The sequence below is a fragment of the Hyaena hyaena genome, unplaced genomic scaffold, assembly GCF_003009895.1.
Source record: "Hyaena hyaena isolate Hyena2069 unplaced genomic scaffold, ASM300989v1 scaffold_306, whole genome shotgun sequence".
Classification (NCBI taxonomy): Eukaryota; Metazoa; Chordata; class Mammalia; order Carnivora; family Hyaenidae; genus Hyaena; species Hyaena hyaena.
The window spans coordinates 316,591-339,717 of record NW_024080935.1 but is presented as its reverse complement, the minus strand read 5'-3'; the positions used below and the strand labels follow the sequence as shown (position 1 = coordinate 339,717).

At 44.5% G+C, this 23,127-nt stretch overlaps 1 protein-coding gene across 2 annotated transcripts in view; it reads left to right on the top strand.

Moving 5' to 3' along the window:
- The window catches only part of XPO6 (exportin 6), a 97,878-nt gene that overhangs the window by 35,824 nt on the left and 38,927 nt on the right, over positions 1-23,127 (top strand). For both annotated transcript variants that reach the window (XM_039247873.1, XM_039247872.1), the window contains exons 5-9: positions 1,463-1,622; positions 3,517-3,594; positions 12,705-13,158; positions 16,466-16,592; positions 20,969-21,078. In XM_039247873.1, the coding sequence (XP_039103804.1) occupies positions 1,463-1,622; positions 3,517-3,594; positions 12,705-13,158; positions 16,466-16,592; positions 20,969-21,078 (929 nt within the window). The remainder of the gene's footprint in view (positions 1-1,462; positions 1,623-3,516; positions 3,595-12,704; positions 13,159-16,465; positions 16,593-20,968; positions 21,079-23,127) is intronic.

Below are 23,127 nucleotides of genomic sequence, written 5' to 3'. Positions count from 1 at the left end.
TAACTGTGGGAACACAGAGCATTTCATACCTAGAGGAAAATGTGTTGCCAAATTGGAATAGTTGGTAATACGGAGCGTTCCCAGCTGAGAGAGTAAGAATGAGGGCTTTGGGGGAAAACAGACACAAAAAGAGGTAGAGGAGAAAGAAGTGAGAGAGGGGAAGTAATGGGACTCTTAAAGCACAGATCGATAACCCCCAGGCCTCCGGATGGGAAGAGATGCTTACGAAGGGTCAGTAAAGAAACCTTGCTTCAGGGATTTCCCGTTCTTCCCCTGCTGCATTGTCTTACCTGCCGTTGTTAGAAGTAGCCCAAATTTGGACAAAAAGAAAACTTGTGGAAGATACATTTGAAGTTTCAGTGTCCAAGATAATTGATTTACTAGAGTGCATTTTCAGCATACCATCAGTTGCCACTTGTATATCCCTCTGCACCGGAGGATGGTTGAATTTATCCTCTGTTCCCACCGTTGAGTGCGTTTCCTGCCCTTTGGGCTGAGCTTTCCCTTAGTCTGCAGAGGGGAGAGCCGTTTTCAAGGGAAAGGCAAGTGCTGCGTACTGCTTGGAGCGGAGAAGGTGTGTTCTGTGCTGTCCACTGCAGTTCCCGATGCCTTCCTCTTCTCTCGTTTTGTAGACCGAATAAATAAACAACTTAGTTGTATCCGAGAATGAGTGACGTTTAAAGTTAATTGCGATTAAAGAAGATGGTCAAGTGTTCCTTAAATTGTGCATGTACTCTTTTATAGATTGTAGCCTAGAACTCAACAGAATTTTAGTGGCACCTTGCTTACTTTTACCATTTCTGGAAACTGAAAAGTAAATTGAATAGTAAGTAACACTGTGAATTTTGTGAAATTGACTAGGAAGACATAGTAATGCTGGTGAAGGTGTACCTTTCTGTCCCTTGCCTAAGGCAGCTAGTGCAGTGGAGTGGATAGTGTAGGTGGTAGAAAAAGTAACTCAAATCGCCTATGTAGGCATTTGCAAAATTATAACCGTAGCCCTAGTTATGGATGTTTCTGCTCTGCCATGTGTTTAATCTTGGACTTGCATGTAGCAGGCAAAGCTTAGAAACATAAAATTGATCTAACCCCTGAATATTGAAAGGATAACATAACCCCTGAATGTTGAAAAGATAACACACATTGGTTCACACATTTCCTTGTCGCTGATACATGAATCTGGGCAAAGGGACCAAGGCTTTGTTGGGAATCTGGACAGGTAGAGAAATTGTCCCGTTAGGTATAAAAGAACATTGTGTTCATGGTTAGAATTTTGCCTTTAGAATAAAATGAGAATGTTCTTTGAATCAGTAAAAAACATAATAAAAGGATTCTGAAGCCTTGATGTACGCGGCCCATTCCTGTGAAATTAAACTCACGGAGGAACCTACAGGTTTTGTGTTGCTCGGTCCTCCTCGTACTTTCGTCAGCCGACAGTCTGCTCCGAACTTCTTCTCTGCAGTTGATCCAGTCCCCCGTTACAACCCCCCTCGGGCTGATCATGTTGAAGACGACTTCGGAAGAGCTGGCTTGTCCCCGTGAGGACCTCAGCGTGGCTCGGAAGGAGGAGCTGCGGAAGCTGCTGCTGGACCAGGTGCAGACTGTGCTTGGGCTGCTGACAGGTGAGCGGTTTGGTGGACGCAAGGGACGCTGGTGGTGGCGCTCTGAACTTTCAAGCGGTTGTTTTAGTTGTGACTGTGACCGGGTAGAGAAACAAAGACTGTGGTGTGCACTGTCAGCACTGAGCCCAGCGTCCAGCACGTGGTAGGACCTCCTGAAATGTGTGCAACCTGCTTTCCTCACGGTCTTTATGAAATGGTCCTCACGGTCACCGTCATTAGTGGGGTAGAGCCCAGGTCATAGGAATGTGATTGAAATGCCAGGTGCTACATTCTCAGCAAGGTGGGTGGCAAGCTCTTCATTAAAAATAAATTGAGTATAAGATCAGGAGGAGCTGGAGAAGCGGAGGGTGGGAACACTTCCAGTGCTGCGCAGGGAGGTGAGACCGGGTGTGGCATCAGCACCCTGTGCACCTGCTGTGGCTGTAAGCAGCGTTTTCTTTGTCACCTTGTCTGTTTTATCAGAGCCTCACAACCGTGTGTGGGGAGTAAGAATAAACAGAAAGCAAAAGCAAACCGCAGAATGAGACAGGAAGGTGGGACGAGGGTGGAGCGCGCCGGCTCGCCAGGGCCCTGCCACTGGGGAGGAGGGGCAGGGGCAGGCCTCGTCTGGGGGCGCCGGGGGCCTGTTTGCTGCTTGAAGGAATGTCGCCGCGCAAAAACAGTCTTTATCTCCAGCTCCTCTGCCCAGGGTTCCTCTCAGATTTCTAGGAACGTGTCTTTTGTACATGTTACAAAAGCACTGGGCATGCAGTGGGCGTTTCCAATCGGTCGAGAGTGCTTGATCGGAAGTAAACTTGTCATTTGGGCCGTGTCCTTCCCCACGTCCCTAGGGGAGACCCGCACCTCAGAGCGTTTATTCATTCGGAGCACTTCCATTGATGCCCCCAACTAGATGTTATTTTCTGCAGTTAAGGGCTACGTCTGATACCCCTCTATCCTACCAGGGTGCAGACATGAACAGTTTTTAAATTGGGGTTAATTCATGTAGTGTAAAATCCACCATTTTACGGTGTCACAACTTGGTTTTTAATATATTCACAAGGTTGCGCAACGATCACACGATCTAATTCCAGAACACTTTCGTTACTGCCCTTCCCCACTCCAGCCCCTGGCAATCACTCATCTGTCTGTCTCTGTGGATTTTCCAATTTGGCCTTTCCATTAAAAAAAAAAAATCATACAATATGTGGCCTTTTGTGTCTGGCTTCTTTTACTTATTGGGATACTTCAAACTTCATCCGTGTTATAATATTAAAGATTTTGAAAACACAGTACTTTCAAAAGCTTTTACCATTGATCATCTTATGCAGTAGGTTCTGTAAAGAGGTCCAGAGGGGAATAAAAGAGTCCCCATCTCTAGTGAGGGGTGCTCAAGTGGGGGAGAAAGACAGCTAAAGCCAGTGTGTTAAGAGGTTAGTAGAGGTGTGTTTCATGCACAGGCAGGACTGAGCAGACAGGACTTTCTGGGGAGGGTGACAGCCAGGTGGAGCTCTGAGGGACCGGAAAGCAGCAGCCTGGTGGAAAGGGCATGTTTGGAGTGGCAGGAGGAGAGCAGGTCAGGAGGTGGCGTGGAAGGAGTAGCACCCTGTTCAGTGTGCGCAGCCTTGTGTATGGGAGTTGGGGTGAGGCCGGGTGGGGAGAGCAGAGGCCTGAGGGAGCCTGTGGCGGGTGCTGCTGTGGGCTGGGTGAGGAGGGAATGAGGGGCAGTGGAAGGTCTGTGGGGGAAGGTGAATTGAGTTTGGGACATCCAGGTGGTGGTGTCCGGGAATGGTGGAGAAAGGGGGGTTTAAATGTTACTGACGTTTGATCAGAGAGATCAGATTGGTTTTTAAATCTGATTTTCGTAGGTTAGACTTCATTTCTCTCTCAAACTCCGCTTCTCCTTTCTTGGTAGGTATCTTGGAGACTGTCTGGGACAAGCACAGTGTCACTGCTGCCACCCCACCGCCATCCCCGACCTCAGGAGAAAGTGGTATGGTCTCCCCACCGCGTGTGCTGTTCCTCTTTTTAAAAACATTTGGGGGGTCTTGATGGGGTAGCGATTGCTTATCTGTGCCAGATGCTGATGCTGATTTTCCTGAATCAGTTTTTGGCCTTTCTGCCCATGTTTTCAGAGGAGCTAGCTCTACTTCATTCTTTGTAAGTACTCACGCTTTCTTAATATAATGTTTTGAACAACATAGATTATTTCTTCTTTACCCATCAGAAAAATGGCACCTTTGATCTTCTGTCATCCACTTCCGTCCCCTTTAGCTTATAACTGTGTTGTCCCTCCTGGTTTGTTTTTTGCTTTTTCTCAGATTTCATGGCTGTATTGCTCATGCTCACGTTGGCATGAGCCCGTGGGCCTGAAAGGTCTGCTTTGCAGTTATGAAGGGGTCAAGATCTGAGGAGCTGGTTGGTTTACTGAAGTCGGTGTGGGGGGGAGGGGGAGGGTGTGCACACGGGAGAAGAGGATGTGGAATGCTTTCTTCCCAACGGGGCTTGGGGAAGATGGAGCCAGGGTGCAGTTATCACCATTGGCTTTACATCAGTTCAGAATAATTTGATAAGGCATGGCTGTATTTACAGTGTCACTAAGTGGTTTACTAGAGGCTAATTCTCCACAGTTACATTAATGCCTTTTTCAAAAGTCAGAGTGCAGCTTGCCTAAAAATGGCTACTTCAAGGATAGAAAGAGGAAATTGTGTCAGAGCAGAAACTTTTAGTTTCTGAATGCTTGTGTTTACACTAAATGATCACAGATGCTTTTCAAGTAGAGTACATCCTGTGAATTGCACATTATTTCTTCCTCTATTGTAAAGGTTGGTTAGTATATAGCTGATGAGAATTATTTCTTCATCTTTCTTATTTACCCCAGGAAACGGGCTGTTGAAATCAGACACCTCTAAGTCCGAGCTGATTCACGTAGCCTATTGTTGTTAGTTTGTGGAAGTTGAAATTCTTGCAGAGCTGAAAATGTAGCAGGACGTTTTGAGGACTGCTCATAGTCTACTGATTTATTCCGAATTCCACTTGTCAGACTTGGATTAAAAACTGTTAGCCATTTGTCATACTTCTTAAACACTATTACAGAGCTTTAGAGTGTTCTAAAAGCCAACAAGGATTTGAACTTTGTTTGTACTTGGTGGCAGACTTTCATTTTCACCGTGGATATTTGAGATGACTTAGCAGATTTAAATTTTGCAATATGTGCTGATTAAAGAAAAAATTGCAAATGAGGCAGAGCTTTGCTCTCATGACGATACACTCTGGAATCTCCTTCAGGCCAGCTGATTGCAGAATATGTCATTTCATTTAAATGATAGTTTGCAAAGATTAGTTTTGTTGAACTGGATTTGGTTTTAGGTGGTTGAACACTGGCTTAGCGTTCGGTTTCAGTTAGCAGTTTACTCTAGTAAAACTTGTTTTTCTGAGATCATTTTTCCAGGGCCAAACGCGGTATGTTTTAGTTGGCTTTGTTCAGCTACATGTTCTGAGCGAACTCAGTTTATGCTTTGATACACTTATTTTCCTGGAGGCCAGATTGGGGAATATCAGATAATACAAATCAAAAATATATTCTCGCCTCTTTTCTATGCTGCCTCGGTTTTGTTTATGAGGCTTGGTAAAATATAGCACGAACGAACTTGATGTTTCCATATAAACAAAACCTGAGAGTGTGGTGTGTATTTCTTGAGAGTCGCCTCTTAGACACTCTTAAGACATTTCTGAAGTCTTGAACTTTAGTATTTGAGAAAGATCAAAACAAATGGAGACTGTTGGAGGCCTGGGAAGGTAAGCAAGCTTTTAAGCTGGTATCCTCCTCCTCAAGAAAATAGGGGGCACCTGGGTGGCTCAGTCTGTTGAGGGTCTGACTTCAGCTTAGGACAGGAACTGAGTTTGAGCCCTGCATTGGGCTCCCTGGTCTCAGCATACAACATGCTTTGGATTGTCTCTCCACCCCCCCCACCCCCCCAAAACCCGCTGCCCGCTTGCATGCGTGCTTGCTCTCACTCTCTCTCAAAAATAAAACATTAAAGAAACACAGGATTGCATGTTCATTTGACATGCCTTTTCAGTTGTAAGTGAAGCTGTCAGACCTTGTTCCATCATTTGGACGATGCTGAGGGTTTCGTTAATGTTTATTTTGATGGTTTTGCTCAAACGCCTTCGTGCACTTAAGACACCAAGTTAAGCAGTAACATTTCTAAAAAGTTGTTTAGCTTTATTGACCTAATAAACTCACTGTCACGGAGAAAATTCCTTCTGAGAAACCTTAGAGCCTGGTGAGTAACCCTGATAATTCCTACACCCCACCCCACTCGCCCTTTAATTAGCAATCCCTGCCCGAATCCCCACGCTGGGCTCTGTCCGCCCTGTGCGTTTTGGTGTTTTTTTTCCCATATGCTTTCTGGTAACATCGTTTTCTGTCTGATCACTTTGAAAGAACAAAGCCCGGGGACAGGTCCCCGCAGCAGCTACTCGAACAGTCTGGGGGTAGAGGCAGCTTTGAAGGGTGCTTGTGGTCTGCTGCTCAGAATAGTTCCTCAAATTGTCGCTTATCTTTTAAACTTGTCTCACTAGACCAGAACCCTGTGAAGTAGACTATGGTTTCATCTCTCATTTACAGATGAGGAAACGGGGCCTCATGAGGGAATCACGTCACCAGTAAGTGGCAGAGCAGGGACAGCCTAGGTGTGTGGTCGCACAGTCTTCGTCTCAAGTTTGCCTTCCCGGCCACTCCCCCCACATCTGACTGCTGCTGTCCTGGGCTGGGAAGGGAGAGGAGCGGTCCTCTGAGGACGGAATGTGACTGTGCCCCCCTGCATGCTGGGGCCAAGGCTTCCTGCTGCGCCTGGGCAGCCTCAGCCCTCCTCCTCCCTCAGCCTCCGCTCGCCCTCCCCTCTTTGCTTGGACAGATGGGGTGGGGGGAAGCAGTGAACAAAATGAAATGATGTAAATACGGCGATTCTGAGTTAGCTTTCACTGTTCTGCAATAGAACTTGAGGCCGCACCTTTGTCACCTGCGTGGTGTGTCCCGTATGGATGTGTGCGGATACTGGCGAGGGTGGGGACGTCAGAGAGCACAGGTGATGGAGACCAGGTCACGCCTTCCCGCTTTCTCCCACACTCGGCACACTGCAGGTCTTTGTGCACTTGCAGATCTTTGCACGTGTTCCTTCTAAGTGGCTTGGAGGAAGGTGTCTCTTGGGAGGGTCACTCCACTCCTGTGACCTCACGTTCTTCCCCTAAGGGCTCCTCGGCCGGAACTGCTTTCCACTGTGCTGGACTGAGGCTGCGGCGAGGTCCTGGTTCTCAGTGGGGAGGAGATCTGGCCCCGTGGGGAAGGATTTTGTCTAACCTGACGGGAGGGGAGGGGAGGGGGCTGCCGGCATCTGATGAGGGGAAGCCAGGGGTGTTGCCAAATCTCCGACTACGCGCAGAGCAGTAACAGATTATCCAGCCCCAAATGTCAATAGTGCTGAGGTCCTGAAACCCTGGATTAGTAAATGTGGAACTGAATAGAAAACATGACATTTTAATAAATAAAAAGGCCCAGGGAATGTTTGCACGAATGCCTGACGTGTCTGGGTTACTTCCAAGTGAGCAAATGCACCGGAGCCGTGCCGGCCCCTCTCGGCAGGGGTGTGTGTTGCTGCCAGAGCCCGGTCCGATGCAGAGAAGCCAGTCGTTCACAGGCTCTGCAGCCAAGATGCGCCCTCGCACAGACAGCCTGTCAGCCTTTTCCTCAGGTTTGCACTGGAAATGCTGTGGCGTGAAACAGAGTCTCTTCTGTGGCACTTCCTTCCTCTTTGATTAAAATACAATTTTTGAGGGGCTCCTGGGGAGTCAGTTGGTTGAGTATCCAACTTTGGCTCAGGTCATCATCTTGTGGTTTGTGGGTTCGAGCCCCTCATTGGGCTCTGTGCCGACAGCACATGACCTTTGTCTCCCTCTCTGCCTTTCCCCTGTGTGCTTTTTTTTTTTATCAAAAATATAAACAAAAAAATGCATCTTTTGAAAAGTTCTTTGTAATCTGCTAAAATAACTTTGAAATATTGAAAGTTGAATAAAATCATTTTCACTGAGAACAACCTTAGAAGATTCTTGTTTGGAGGGACAGAAATCATAGGTCATCTTAGACACTTAGAGAGTTTTGCATAGTCCCCTTCAGCATTTGTCCCCGGGCTTACGTCTTTCTACAGTTGTGCTACTGTGAATGCTGTGTCACTTAGGACTTTAGAGCACACATGCTGTCCTGTATTTGAATATTAACTTTCCTCTCACTTTCCCTGGCTGCCTAATCTTTCCAGTGGATCTGCTTTCTGGGAAGGAGCATAGGCTTGGGGGCTGGACCTGGGTTTCCATTTCATCTCCTTCTTACTAGCTGAGGAACACGGGGCAAACACTTAATCTGTCTGGGTCTTAATCTAACAGTTCTGTAAATGCAGATGAAAATACCTACCTTAGAGCTGTGGGCATGAAATGAGAATATGTATGTAAAATGCTTAATGGAGCACTAAGCAAATAATGACAACACGTTAGATGGTAGCTGTTCGTAACATTATTGTTGGTTTGCTTTTTTCCCTTTTGGCATCCTCTTCTGGAAAAATTCTTCTGAGCTAAGGAGTAGGGACAACGTTTTTGTTTTGTTTTTAAAGCCAGAATGTATTTCTAATTGAAAATGCTCAAAAGATTTAAAAAAGGTCCAAGGGCCCAAAGATGTCCAGGTTTAATAGAACATACAGAGATGGTGTCTGTGGGTTAAGTATCCATTTGATCCTGGTTAATTATTCGCCCCGATCATTCTTCTAATTGATTAGTGGTGATTTCCTCTGATGGCAGCGTCTTTCATAAATGGCCCCAGTCCATGAATGATGAGAAGAGCAATACCAGAAACCATCACTGTCTTTGAAAGAGAGAAAGTTGAACATCTGACTCAGGTGGACAGCACCACAGCAGTTCCAGAAATCAACCTCCTTAATCCAGCAACATACTGAAATGTGTGCAGATCGTACTTGAACATCCTTCTTGCATTATTCTTTGAAACCAGGTCCTCTGATGATCAGTGTGGGTAGCTGAGATCATGAGGAGTCTCCTCTACCATTAAATGCTGCTCTTCCAGAGCAGAATCCATCAAACACTCTACCAGATAAAACGCCAGGGGACAAATTTTTAGTCTACTTTTTTAAAAGTAGGCTCCATGCCCAAGGTGGGGCTTGAACTCATGGCCCTGAGATCAAGAGTTGCATGCTCCACCAACCAAGCCAGTCAGGTGCCCCCCTTTTAATCTACTTTTAACAATAGAAATTAAACGCCTTATTAATAAATCACAAAATCCTCATTTTACTGGCCAAGGAGATGAGGCTGAGAGTAATCTCTATATTCATTCAACATTAGTATAAAGCAGCAGTTTTCAATAGGTCTGGAGGTCCCTCAAGCCCTTTCAGGGGTCCCAAAGATCAAATATATGTTCATAAAAACATTATGACATTTTTTTTTTAAGTATTTATTTTTGAGAGAAAGAGTGCAAGCAGAGGAGGTGCACAAAGAGAGGGAAATAGAGGATCAGAAATGGGCTCTCCTTGAACATCAGAGAGCCCGGGACGGGGCTGGAGTTGGACACTCAACCAGCTGGGCGCCCCAGGCGCCCCACATTGTGTCATTTTTACGCATGCTTTCATGAGTATCCTGGATAGAGCTCAGTCAGCTCCCACATTGTAATTCACATTTAAGAAATTACTCTTTCTAAAATTTTAATACTAGAGAAAAGCTGCAGTTCCCTAGAAAGGCCACAGAAGAGCTGCTTGCTTTTTCAATTGCATATCTGTGGAAAGCTGTTTTGTTCATATACTTCAGGAAAATAGCATATTGCAACAGATTGAAGCAGATGAGAGAGTCTAGCAATCTTTTTTAAAGCCAGACAGACACGAGAGAGATTTCCAAAAATGTACAAACAGTGCTACTCTTCTCACTTATTTTTTGACGGCAAGATACATTTTTCATTTAAAAATATTTTATGCTAACGTGTAATAGGTTTAATATTATTAAATAGATATTTAAAATAACAGTATTTGAACACCTCAGTTTTAAATTCTGTGTGATGAATATCAATAGAAATAACCTGCATAAAATTCTTTGGCATCCTCAATAATTTTTTCTTTTAATATTTATTAAAAAAATTTTTCATGTTTGTTTTGAGAGAGAGAGAGACCGTGTGAGCAGGGGAGGGGCAGAGAGAGAGGGAGACAGAATCAGAAGCAGACTCCATGCTTTGAGCTGTCAGTGGAGAGCCTGATGAGGGACCTGAACTCACATGCAAGATCATGACCTGAGCCAAAGTCTGACACTCAACCAACTGAGCCACGCTGGTGCCCCTATTTATTTTTGAGAGAGAGTGAGCGTGAGCGGGGGAGGAGTAGAGGGGGGACAGAGGATCCTAAGGAGGCTCTGTGTGGAAAACAGAGACCCTGATGCGGGCCTTGAACTCACGAACTGCGAGATCATGACCTGAGCCGAAGTTGGATGCTCAACTGACTGAGCCATTCAGGCACCCTGGCATCGTCAATAATTCTTAAGAGTGTAAAGAAGTTCTGTTTGAGAATTGTTTCTGTAAAGCACAAAATACAGTGTAAAGATTTAGCCACTATTACCTTCCAGAAATAACACCATTCCAGATCCCTCTCTATGTGTAGATGCAGAGAGGTTAAGCTAAATAAACAGACAACGTGGCATCATATCAAACGTTTCTATTTTTTTTTTATGTTTTTATTTTTAAGTAATATCCCTACCCAACATGGGGCTTAAACGCATGACCCCGAGGTCAAGAGTCACATGCTCTCCTGACCAAGCCAGGCAGGTGCCCTCGTTTTTATTTTTCATACCAACAAATTGTAGTTTTCCCTGAATTTAATGGGAGGTATTAACACAAAGGGAATTCCTACCTTGAGATGGTTTTGCCACAGGGATATTAGTTTGTAAAAGACACCCCTAGGATTAAGAAAAAGATTATGAAAACCAATTTCTTACTACATGTTTTAATTCTAGCCCATATGTTTTGAGACGACATGCCTGTGGAAGAAGAGAGCATTGGACAGCACACCCTCTCTGATTCCTACACATGTTAGGCTTGATTCTGTATTTAATTCAGGCTTGCTGCAGTCCCCTGGCCACAGCTGCTCTCTTCCTTAGCTCTTCTGTTTTGTTTATTGCTTCATTTGCATGGTTTCACGAATTGTATCCTCCTTAAGAGGTTGTGGGCAATATGTTATCTGAGTTTTTGCATTGGGGAAAATGTCCCCTTCCTTTCTATTCAAAGGAGAGCTTTGGGTGAGGTCATTTTCTGCCTCAGAACTTGTGGACACCGTACCATTGTTGTCTGGTTTCTTGTGTGACTGGAGAAGTCTGAATGTGGTAGTTTCTCTTTTGTGTTTATGCTTTTTCTGCCTACATTCCTTCCTTAGTCCCAAGGTTCGTAGTCTGTATCATTTCTGCTTGAGGCAGGATAAGCCCCCTTATTTTGTATATGCGCATCTTTTTTTTCAGGAGAGTTTTCTTCTTGTTATAGCTTTGAATGTTTGTCTTCTCTGAAATCACTATAGCTTTTTTTTACAATCCCCATTTTGTCTTGTGTGCTTTCCATTAGTCTCATGCTTCTCAAACATTGAGCATGTTGGAAGTTCCTCAGAAAGTTAAAAAAACAAAAAAACAAAAAAAACAAAACTACCCCAAGACCCAATACTACTGGGTATTTACCCAGTGAATTACAGAAATACTAATTCAAAGGGATACGTGCACTCCTATCTTTAGAGCAGCACTATTTGTAATAACCAAGATATGGAAGGAGCCCAGGTGTCCCATCAGTTGATGAATGGGTAAAGAAAATGTGGTATATCTATTCAATGGAATATTGTTCAGCCATTAAAAAGAAAAAAAAAGAATGAAATCTTGCCATTTGCAATGACCTGGGTGGATGGAGCTGGAGGGTCTTATGCTAAGTGAAATAAGTCAGTCAGAGAAGGACAAATACCACATAATTTCAGTCATATATAAAATTTAAGAAGTAAAGCAAATGAGAAAAGGAGAAAAAGAGACAAACCAAGAAACAGACTCTTAACTATAGAGAACAAACTGATGGTAACCAGAGGGGAGGTGGAAGGGGGGCGATGAAGTAGGTGGTGGGGATTAAGGAGTGCATTTATGGTGAGTGCCAGGTGATTAAAATAAAAACTGAAAACCAAACCAAACAAACACCTAAAAAAACTTCAGCAAGCATAAGCATCACCTCTTGGAAAGTGTGTAGAAACAGGCGCCTCGACCACGCCCCTCCCGGATCGAGAGCGGTACATGCGGGTGCGGGGCCTGAGAGTTTATATTTCTGACGAGCTCCCAGATATGCTGATGGTGCAGGCCCACAGACTTAACCTTGAGCAGCCCAGTAGTTCTCTGTGTTACAGCCTCTGGACCCCTTATTTAATGGAGATACAATTGACCCAGAACATTGTTAGCTTCAGGTGTACAACATAACGGCATATATTGCAAACTGATGGCAACAGAAAGTGGAGTTAACATCCATTACCACACGCAGTTAAAAATGTTCTTTCTTGTGATGCGAACTTTGGAAATTTATTCCCCTAGCGACTTTCAAGTATACAGTACAGTATTGTTAACTAGCTGTGGTCACCACCGTACGTGGTCTCCCTGGGACTCCAGTATCTTCAAACTGGAAGTCTGTATTTCTTGACCCCCTTCGCTGATTTTACCCACCCTGCCACCCAGGATGCCTTTACTCCTAAAAACCGTCATGGTCCTTGAAGAGCTTTGTGGGTTATATCTGTTGATATAACACGGAGGAAATTTATATTAATTCATTTAAAAAGAACTATGATGAACATATGAACAAGTAATATGTTATAATGAAACATGCATTCTCCAAAGCGAACAAAATTTCCCTGAGATGAGCGGCATTATTTTACATTTCTGCCGATATCTTTAATGCATAGCTTAGTGAAACATGGCTTTCGTTTTCTCTTTGTTGTACTTAAATTGGGTAGTAAGAGACTTGATAGTGTAGACGTTAAGACCTTTTTGTGTTCACAGGTGACTTACTGAGTAAGCTGCTGCAGAGTCCTAGTTCAGCCAAACTGTTGAACCAGCCAATCCCCATCCTTGATGCGGAGAGTGAGTATATCTGTTCCCTGGCCTTGGAGTGCCTGGCCCATCTCTTCAGTTGGATTCCTCTGTCTGCCAGCATCACCCCGTCCCTCCTAACCACCATCTTCCACTTTGCGCGCTTTGGCTGTGACATCCGGGCCAGAAAGATGGCGTCAGTTAACGGCAGCAGCCAGAACTGTGTGTTGGGTCAGGAGCGCGGCCGGCTTGGGGTCCTGGCCATGTCCTGCATCAATGAACTCATGTCCAAGAACTGTGTGCCTATGGAATTCGAGGAGTATTTACTGCGTATGTTCCAGCAGACTTTCTACCTCCTGCAGAAAATCACCAAGGATAACAATGCCCACACGGTGAAGAGCAGGCTAGAAGAACTCGATGAGAGGTAATGAACACGGGTGTGGAAGCGGCCGCGCCCTAAGAAGGGGCCTTGACCGTTGGTCACGTTGTGCTGCATGGTGTCTGTAATCCTCTTTGGTTTCAGAATTGGGGGCTCCTGGTGAGGAACAGACAGGTAGGTGTGTACCAGTAAGTCTGAGCTTAGCTGGAAGGGCTAGGGTGGTCGAGGGGAGCGAGTCACGTTTGCAAAGTGACTGAATTGTGTAGGTTTGTTGTCTTGCCCCCCATCTGTCTCCTGTCCTCCCTTCCACCCCTCTCCCCTCGTCCTCACAATTCGCCTGCAGGTCTGAGGCGGCGCAGGAGCTGAGTCTGCTGCTCGTGCGTAGCCAGGAACGTGAGAGGAGGCCGTGGAGGTACAGGAGTTCTAATCCCCCTTTTCACTTGACGCTGCTTGTCGGTTTTTACTCTGTGGCTTTCCCCAAGTGCACACCGTGCCGCGTAGAGGCATGTTGCTGTTACTGTGAGTTTTACACACGCGGCACATTGCCATCCAAAGCAGGACCAAAGCAGGACATGGTGTCATGGGCACGTCTTAACGTGGCACACCCGAGTTTCTCTGTTACGTCCCCTTGAACGGAGCTGAAAATTACCCCGCTTTTCTTCCTGAAGTGCTCACAGAGATGACTCCGTCACAGTAGCCTGAGGCGTGGTCACACGCATCTCCCTCCAGATGATGTCCTGTGTCTGTCTTAGCGCTTTCGTCGATGTGATGCTACTGCTGTGTAAAAGCAAGAGAGAATACTGGAGACTTAACATATAAAGCATCCTGTGGACTGTTCAGAAGCTTCCAGGCAGATGCGTTGTATCGAGTTATCGAGTTAGGGAATACTTCTAGAGAGCCGGGCTGCAAATGTTGTTAATAGTTTAATCCATTTTCCTTGGCTTGCTTTTTGTTATTAAGCTGCCTAGCATTAAGGCATTTTCCTTTTCCTTAAAGTAGCAGAATGTAAAGTCAAGTGCTTACAGACCATTTTAGTCATTTTTAAAGTCAGCAATTTTATTAAGGTTTTTTGGAAGTTAAAAACATAGATACATAAGATTCTTTTGGGTTGGTCCATTGTAAACAAGCTTTGTGAGACCTTTTCGCTGTATAATCACAAGAGCTCATAATCTCATGTGGTGATAGGTTGTTTTTGTTTTTCATTATTTTACTATAGCTTTCTGTATGAATTCAGAGGCATCAGTTTGCAAACACACAACTTTATATCCTTTCTAGCTTTGGTTAAGAGAGACTGTACTTTATATGTTAAAGAAAAGTCTAGCCACTAGCATCAGGTATCCGTGGTGTTGAGTTTTACATGTAGCATAATGTTCATGATGGCTGACGTTCTGATGGCCTGGAAATGTCGTTGTGGGTTATCTATGTACTGATTTTGTTACGTGTAACTTCTGTGCTTTTGGTTTTATATTTTAATCCTATGCTTCCTATTGCCCTGTGAAAGCTGAGAGGTGCCTGGAAGCAGAAAGGTGACATGAACAATACTGTGTGCTTGCTTCCTGGCTCTTGGGCCCCTGACCACTAATTCTAAACAGCTAAGTCTATTCTCGGTTGTTTAGGAGCTACTTACCCCAGGGCCTTTGCTTCTCTTCTCCTTTACTGCCTGTTTCTAACTTTCAACTGTTCATTAGCACCTGTACCAGAAGGTGGGCAAGGGAAAGAAAATGAGGTGAAAGAAAATCTATAGTTTGGGCTACTGAATGGCCCTTACGTGTATGCCCAAAAACTTGGGTTGGAGAGTAAAATAAAATCGAGATTGTGTGACATTTACCCAAGCTTCTCTTCATTTGATGGGTGGCAGGGACTTGAGGGCATCTTCCTAGAAAGCAGTCACCTGGGTGATGGCTCTCAGTAGCCATGTCGTACTGTCACGTTAGAAGCAGAGCAAGGAACGAACAGCCTCTGCTCTTGAGTATCTGTGGTTAAAGGCACCGAGAGAAGTCTCCTCATGCCTGACTCTAAAAAACAGTTGATTCGAACGCCTTCACTATGTTTCAAGTACTTGGTCCCATGATCCGCAGAGACGACCATTCTCCTGATGGGGCAGTGTAATGGTTTTGTTTTAAACTGCAAAAAAGTGTACACGTGTGTGAGCTAGCTGTACGTAGGCCAGAAAGGCAGCTTGGCCGCCCTCAGGGTACTGGCTCCCAGGCACAATATGGGGCCTTTGATTTATGGGGCAATTTTGCTCTTCTGAGTAGTCGTCTTTTTCTCCCCGGTTATTAGTGCATAGATCCTTGCTTCAAAAAAAACAAAAAAGCTTTTTCCAGTTAGGACTTTCAGAATTGCTTTTATCCATTATTTAATTTTTGACTAACGCCCCTAAGTAAGCCCCTATCAGTGTCCACAATGTGATTTATGGAGGCACGTCCATCTCATTTTCGAATCACCTTTTGGTATTTAGGGGCTTAAAATGACAGTTTGTGACATGTGAGAGTGATGATGTGCTGTGTCTCTGATAACAACAGTCTCTTATCCTTGCAGCCGGGACCCGCGCTCCCCTGGGAAATGATATTGTGCATACACATGAGTTGGGGAGCCACTGTGCTGTGAAAGGAAAGAGCACTGGCGTGGGAGTGGATGGTAGTCGGTAGTCCCATTCTGCCACGAGCTGGCCCCGTGACCTCGGGCGAGTCACTGGATCTCCCTGGGTCTCGTCTGTACAATGAAGCGCCAGACTGAATTGTCCCCGAGGAGGCCTGTCCGGCCCTGGCAGCTTCCCTTACATTTGCAGTCACTTTCTGAGTAGATCGGGATGTGCTTACGTTTACTGAGCACCGGGAGCCGGAGGGCGGGGGAGAAACTGAGTGTTAGGCCTCAGGCCTGCATATACTTTATCCCGATGCCATGCCTTTGGTACAGCCTTGTTTTGTTTTGTTCTTAGCACACTCATTGTAGTATTTTGCCCTCCCAGCAAAGACAACTGGCCTTCCAGACTGGCCACATTGACATGACACACATGCTCCACCCCTTGACTTTGTAGTACCTTTTTTTTTTTCCCCTTGAATCGGGTTGTAATGTGAAAGAGGTAGAACCTGTGAGAGCCCTAGTCTATAAGATGCCTTGGTAGAGAGTGCCTGAGGATTAAAGTTGCTTTTCTGCTATGTTTCAGGTGGTAATGGAATGAAGGGTTGCCTGACCTGTAGGTAATTGTTGCAGGCCTTTATATTTTTAACTGAACATCTGTTTTAACTGTGTAGTTCTGTACTGAAAGAAATTTGGATTGAATTTGAGTTCCCTTCCAAGGAGGCGGCGGGGTTTCTGACGGGGCTTCTGGTCTTCTTGTCTTACTCAGCTACGTCGAGAAATTTACTGACTTCCTGCGGCTCTTCGTGAGTGTCCACCTAAGAAGAATCGAGTCCTACTCCCAGTTCCCTGTGGTGGAGTTTCTGACGCTTTTGTTCAAGTACACATTTCATCAGGTAAAGCGCCAGAACCGCTCATCCTTTCCTCCTGAAAAAGTGTGCTCTGTTGTTTTCAGGGGAAAAAGTTTCTTTGTTTCCCAGACATTTCTGTAGTGTTGACTTTGTGAAGAATAACACATTTGTCCTTCTTAACAGCCCTTTGAGGTGGGTGTTATCGTCACCTGCACTTTCCAGACAAAGAAACTGCGGCACAGAGAGTAACTTGCTCAGGGTCATACAGTCAAGTCAGTAAGTGGTGGGGCCAGATGTTCAACTCCTAGAGTCTGTTCTTAACCACTGTTTTGTTGGAGAAGCAAAAGATAGAAATAGTCTGAAATTAAGGCCTTTACTTCTGGAACTGTCACTAAAACTTTCTACAAGGAGAATACATAATAATAAATAACGAAGCTCGGGGTGCCTGGGGGGCTCAGTGGGTTAAGCGTCCAACTCTTGGTTTCAGGTCGGGCCATGATCTCGTGGTTTGTGAGTTTGAGCCCCACATCGGGCTCCACACTCAGCGCACAGCCTGTTTGGGATTCTCTTTGTCTGCCTGTCTCTCTCTGCCCCTCCTCCACTCACTCTCTGTCTCTCTCACTCTGTCTTAAAAATAAATAAATAAACATTAAAAAAGCAATATTATAAAAAAAAGTAAATACTGAAGCTCTGAGGAGTTAAGTTTTGGTGAATCTGATTTTTGCTCCCATTCAACACTTTTCGAGCTCCTTGTATATCAGGAGCTAGGCCTGTAAACCCTCCCAAGCAAAGTCCTTGCCTTGTTTACATTTTGTGGCCCAGTATCTTTTATTTATATATATTTTAAAAGGTTTATTGAGGTAGAATTATATCTTATGAAATTCACCCATCGTAATTGTACAGCTCAATGATGTTCAGTCAGTTCCTAGACTTCTGATGATGACATCGTTTTAGCCTGGTTTTAGACATTTCTGTCCTATCTTATCCCTTGTGTGTGAGTGTGTATGTGTGTGCGAGTAACTTATTTTTTAATTCCAGTATAATTAATACAGTGTTAAATTAGTTTCAAGTGTACAGTATAGTGATTCAACAGTTCTGTACATTACTCAGTGCTCATCCTGTTGTGAGTGTCTTTAAAATAAGCTTTATTGAAGTATCATACCCATTCAGAGAAGCACGTAGATCCTGCGTGGACAGCTTGATGAGTTTTCCCAAAATGAACACAACCACGTAACCACCTCCTTCGCCAAGAAGTAGAACATTACTGTCAGCACCGCCTGGTGTGCCTTCCCCTTCACTTCCTGCACGTCACCCCAATCCTGGCCTTAACATCCCAGATCCGTTTTACCTGTTTTAGAACTTTCCTCAGTGGATGAAGGTGGTATCACTGATTTCTTTTTTTTTTTCCTCCAAGGTCATTTTTTATTGCAACTTGTTGAGGACATTGAGAAGTTGGGGCACCACATTATTCTATGAACTTGGGTGTAAGAACACTGAGGCTCATGGTTTCTCTTTGTATTCATTTTAGTGGGGTTGGTTTCACACAAGCTTTTTCTTCAAGAGAAGCAGTGAGATGGAAGTCTTCCTCTGCTGCTGCTCCTTCGCTATCTTGATTTTTTGAAACTTAATTTTTCTTACTCTTAACCTCCAGAGAGCTTTCAGTGTGTCCTCCATGATTTTTGTTTATATTTGTGTCTTTTTATTAAGGGAATTTTCTGACTGTGGAGGGGAACTTTTAGGGCAGGTCCTTTTCTTTCCTTTTTCCTTTTTCTTTTCCTTTCCCTTTCCCTTTCCTAAATAAGTAGGCCTTTACAAAAAGCTCCAAGCTTTAGAAGAACAAAATTTCTATTATCCCATCGACTTTTAATCAGTTAAGTGGATCAGCTTACGCTCTCTCTTTTCCTCCTTAAAGTCTACATACTGTTGTCTATGACATTCTAGAAGGCTCTTTTTTTTTTTTTACACAAATAGTTTATTGTCAAGTTGGTTTCCGTATAACACCCAGTGCTCATCCCCACAAGTGCCCTCCTCCATGCCCATCAACCCCCCCCCCCCACACCCATCAGTCCTTAGTTTGTTCTCAGCATTCAAGAGTCTCTCATGGTTTGCCTCCCTCCCTCCCTCTCCCCCACTATTTTCCCCCTTCTTCTCCCCCATGGTCCTCCGTTAAATTCCTCCTAATCCTCCTATACGTGCAAACATATGATATATGTCCTTCTCTGCGTGACTTATTTCGCTCAGCATAAAATCCTCAAGGTCCATCCATGTTGCTACACATGGCCAGATTTCATTGTTTCTCATTGCCATGTAGTATTCCGTGGTATAGATAAACCACATCTTCTTGATCCATTCGTCCGTTGATGGACATTTAGGCTCTTTCCATGTTTTAGCTATTGTTGAGAGTGCTGCTATGAACATTGGGGTACATGTGCTCCTATGCATCAGCATTTCTGTATCCCTTGGGTAAATTCCTAGCAGTGCTATTGCTGGGTCATAGGGGAGTTTTGCTGTTAATTTTTTGAGGAACCTCCACACTGTTTTCCAGAGGGCCTGTACCAGTTTACATTCCCACCAACAGTGTAGGAGGGTGCCTGTTTCTCCACATCCTTGCCAGCATCTAGAGTCCTCTGATTTGCTCATTTTAGCCACTCTGACTGGCGTGGTATCACTGATTTCTTCAAGAAACTTGTCAGGATCTTTACTGATTAATCAGCCCCGAAGTGTGAAAAATAAATCTGAGTACAGGTCATCTCTATAACCTGTTAATCTCTATAACCTCAGTGACCCGTACCCACAGCAATTGTCAAAGGTGAGGTCGTGGGCAGTGTGCAAGCCCTTGCTCAGTGGGGCCCACAGGCTTGGGTGTGTTTCAGGTCCTACAGAGAGGGTATCTGCCCACCTTTTTAGCCAGTCTCGAGCCACCTGGTAAACCCTCAATTCAAAGGCACGGGAAGATGTGTCTAACCATAAAGTACTTTGATGTGACCATAAACGGTAGATTTGTGTGGTGACCTTTCCCAAAGGCACTTTCACATGCATCTGATCAGTTATGTTCTGTGAAGGGGAAGGTGGGTGTTTTTAAACCTAGGAAGATAGCCCAGCAGGCTGAAGCCGGGCCAGCCTCCATCTCCTGGCTGTGCACACCGAGGGCCTGCCTGCAAGCGACCCGTGTTGTTTCCACGCGGCTTCTTGTTTTCTGTCCTTGTTGTTCTGGTTCACTTTCATGTCATGGACCTCCTGGGGTTTGCAAAGGATGAAGCGGAGACAGGAAATGGTCATCTTGTTTTCAGAGGATGGTCCTGTCAGTGGTCATAGTCGTGGTCATGGTCAGTGGTCCTGATAGAGCTGTGCAGTCTAGGTCCAGGGCAACCTTGGGAGTTGTGAGATTGGACTCTGCCCCAGGCTTCCCCAGAAAAAGTTAGCTTTTCTGTCTCAGAACTCTCATGTCCTGCTATCACCCAGTGGGCGGATCCCACACAGGCCTTTATAAGCCTCTGGATTTCCTCATGGGTCAGAGATGGAAGGAAACTGATCCAAGAAGAGGATGGTCTTCTGTCTTTCCCTATCTGATCCTGCCACCCAGCATTGCTTCAGTGAAGCAGTCACACAACCAAAGAGCTCTTATAGGTAGCAAGAAGTTGAGCGGATGTTGAAGGGATTGGAGGGGCCACAAGCTGAAATTGAATATGCATGAGGAAGACTAGATGTTGGAGAACATAGTGCCTGGAGTTTACATGAAATAGAATCTCAAGGCTCTTGGGACATCAGAGCACGAGTCAGGCACTGGGCCCTTCAGAGACTTGTTCTTCTCTCCTCACTTCGTCTTTGTCAGGACCTGGGGAGAGGTTGCTCTTAGCCCCTTGGACATGCTCCTTCTGCAGATGAGATCATGCCTGAGAGTCAGACTTGAGCTCATTTTCAGTCTGTTATGTAGGAGACTGGAGATGTTACTTTTCCACCTCTCACATATGTAACCTTGCACCTTTGGAGCCATGGAAACTATTTTCTGGTTTTCTAATGATATATACTTGAGGGAGCATTGGCTGGGGGTAAAGGGACCTGCTTTGAATAAATCATATCCCTGGATCTCAATCTTTTTCTCTAAAACAGATCAGAATTGGATGAGCCTTCTGCATCAGTCTCAGATTTGAAGATTGGCATCTGCCTGGCTTGTTTTGTAACTGACTTTGTCCCATGTAGTGTGTCCCTAATGATGCATCCCAAGACACCTTTGTGTTGTTAGGTTCCCCAGGGCCCAGTCATGAAAATCATTGAGAGGACACCAGCTGTGGTCACCAGGATGTGGAGGGGATCGAGGCTTAGGGTTGTACTGGTCTGATGGAAGTAAGCGCTGGTGGGGATGTTTCTCAGGAGGAGCAGCGTTAAGTAATTTCATTGTCTGGATTTCTTTTGCATCATAGCCCACTCATGAAGGTTACTTCTCTTGTTTGGATATCTGGACGCTCTTTCTGGACTATCTGACAAGTAAAATTAAAAGCCGTCTGGGAGACAAGGAAGCAGTTCTCAACAGGTAAACCCCAGAAACACTGATAACTAGAAATAGATGTTTTTGCCAGTTTTTCTTATGGCTTAAAGGGTTAGCCAGGTGGCCAGACCTCTTCAGTGCGGCTGGCTCACACAAGCCGGGTAGGTAGTAATGTCATAGAGCATTTTCCTATTCCTTTTTTCCCCTTTAAGTATCTCAGTTTCTTAAAACATTTTTTTTTTTCTGGTTAAAAATGTAATTTATATTGTTAATTCTTTAGGTGTGTAACTGTCTCATGGGTTTGTTTTTAAGTGGCCCTTATTTTAGAGATTAAAAACTGAAGTATTTATTGGATGAAATAATAGGATGTCTGGGATTTGCTTCAAAATGATCCACTAGGGATAGAGGGGGAAAGTGGGTTGGCCATGTGTTGATAATGGATGTTGCCCTTTATTGATGGTAACTTGGGGTTCATTATATTCTAGCTCCTTTTGTGTGTGTTTGAAAATTTCCTAAATAAAGTAACACCTGTTGTGAAAAATAAGTATTTTAAAAACTAGGAAAAGATAGAAAAATATAAAGAAAAGTCATCCATAATTCCACAGTCCAGCGATAATTACTATTGTATTTTTTTGTGGTTTCTATTGTATTTTTATTTCCTTTAAATATTTTTTTTATTATTTGTTTATTTTAGAGAGAGACTAGAGCACGAGTAGGGGAGGGGCAGAGAGAGAAAGGGAGACACGGAATCAGAAGCAGGCTCCAGGCTCTGAGCTGTCAGCACAGAGCCTAACGTGGGGCTCGAACGCACGAACTGTGAGACCATGACCTGAGCTGAAGTCGGGTGCTTAACCGACTGAGCCACCCAGGCACCCTCTATTGTGTTTTTTCAAAAACAGAAAATGGGGAAATGTTTTTCCCCTTATGTTTCTCAAGGTCATTTTTCTTACTTGCAGGCAGAAAGTATAGTTCCTGTCCACCATAGTTATTTATTTTGGAAGTGAAATAGCTCATGCATTCAGAGCGTGCGGCGCATTATGAGTGCTTGCTCAGGACACGGCCTCGGTGGTTGTTGGTGGACTTAGTGAACACCCCTTCCTAGCAGGGTGCCCCATAGGGGGCAGTGAGGAGAATCCTGGCCTGGGAAGAGGCCGGACCCTCTGGAAACCCTTTGTATTGCTGAAGGTCTAATGAGTTTTTATAATCTTAAACTGAATATTTGCATTTCAAGTTCAAACAGCTGCACTTTTGTTCCCAAACATTATTTGCGTGATTGCAAAATAGCTTGCAAGTTGCTTTGTCGTCAGGTCCGATGTGCTTTACGGGTGGATATTTATGTATCTGAAACTCTGTTACGCAACAGTAGATCCCGTTTTTGGTGAATTTGCCAACGAAAAGTAATTGTGTTTTTGAATGAGATTCTTCAAAGAAAAGGAATTTCCGCCTTATTCCCTATTTTGTATGCTGAACATTTGGGTCCTGTGGTTCTGGGACTGTGCCTGATTTTGCTATATTTAGTGGGACATGTTCTTTGATATCTCACGCTTGTTGGAAGAATAAACTGAGGAAATGATTAATGTGAAAATGCTTCTTACAGCACAGTACAAATGTGTGTTAGGTGTGGAGAACAGAGGTCCATTGAGAAAATCTTTACTGGAATCTGCATTAGTATTAAAGACACACTTGTGCACACCATCCTACCAGGAGAAGGAACAGAGCTATAGAATTGAAATTCCTTTTCTGCTTCATGGGAGCAGTGTTACTTTTGGTCATGTTCTATGCTGATCACATTTCCTCTTGCAAAATACGCATGTTGACATCTCTTTCATGATAGTGAGGATTCAAGGAAATTACGTATATAAAGTGCCCGGCCCGGTATTTAGCCTGTATTAGGCACTCAGTAAAATGTCACAGTGATGATCGTGATTGTGATAATAAGTAATAGAAGATGTTGTTGCCATTTGACTGTGGTGGTAACCATGGGTAACCATGGAGTTAAGTGATAGGGCTGCCAGGTGGCCTAAAGACCTTTAGCCCACCTTCAGATGTTGACCTGCCTGCCTAGGCATCTGTCATCTGATCATTTTTTTTTTT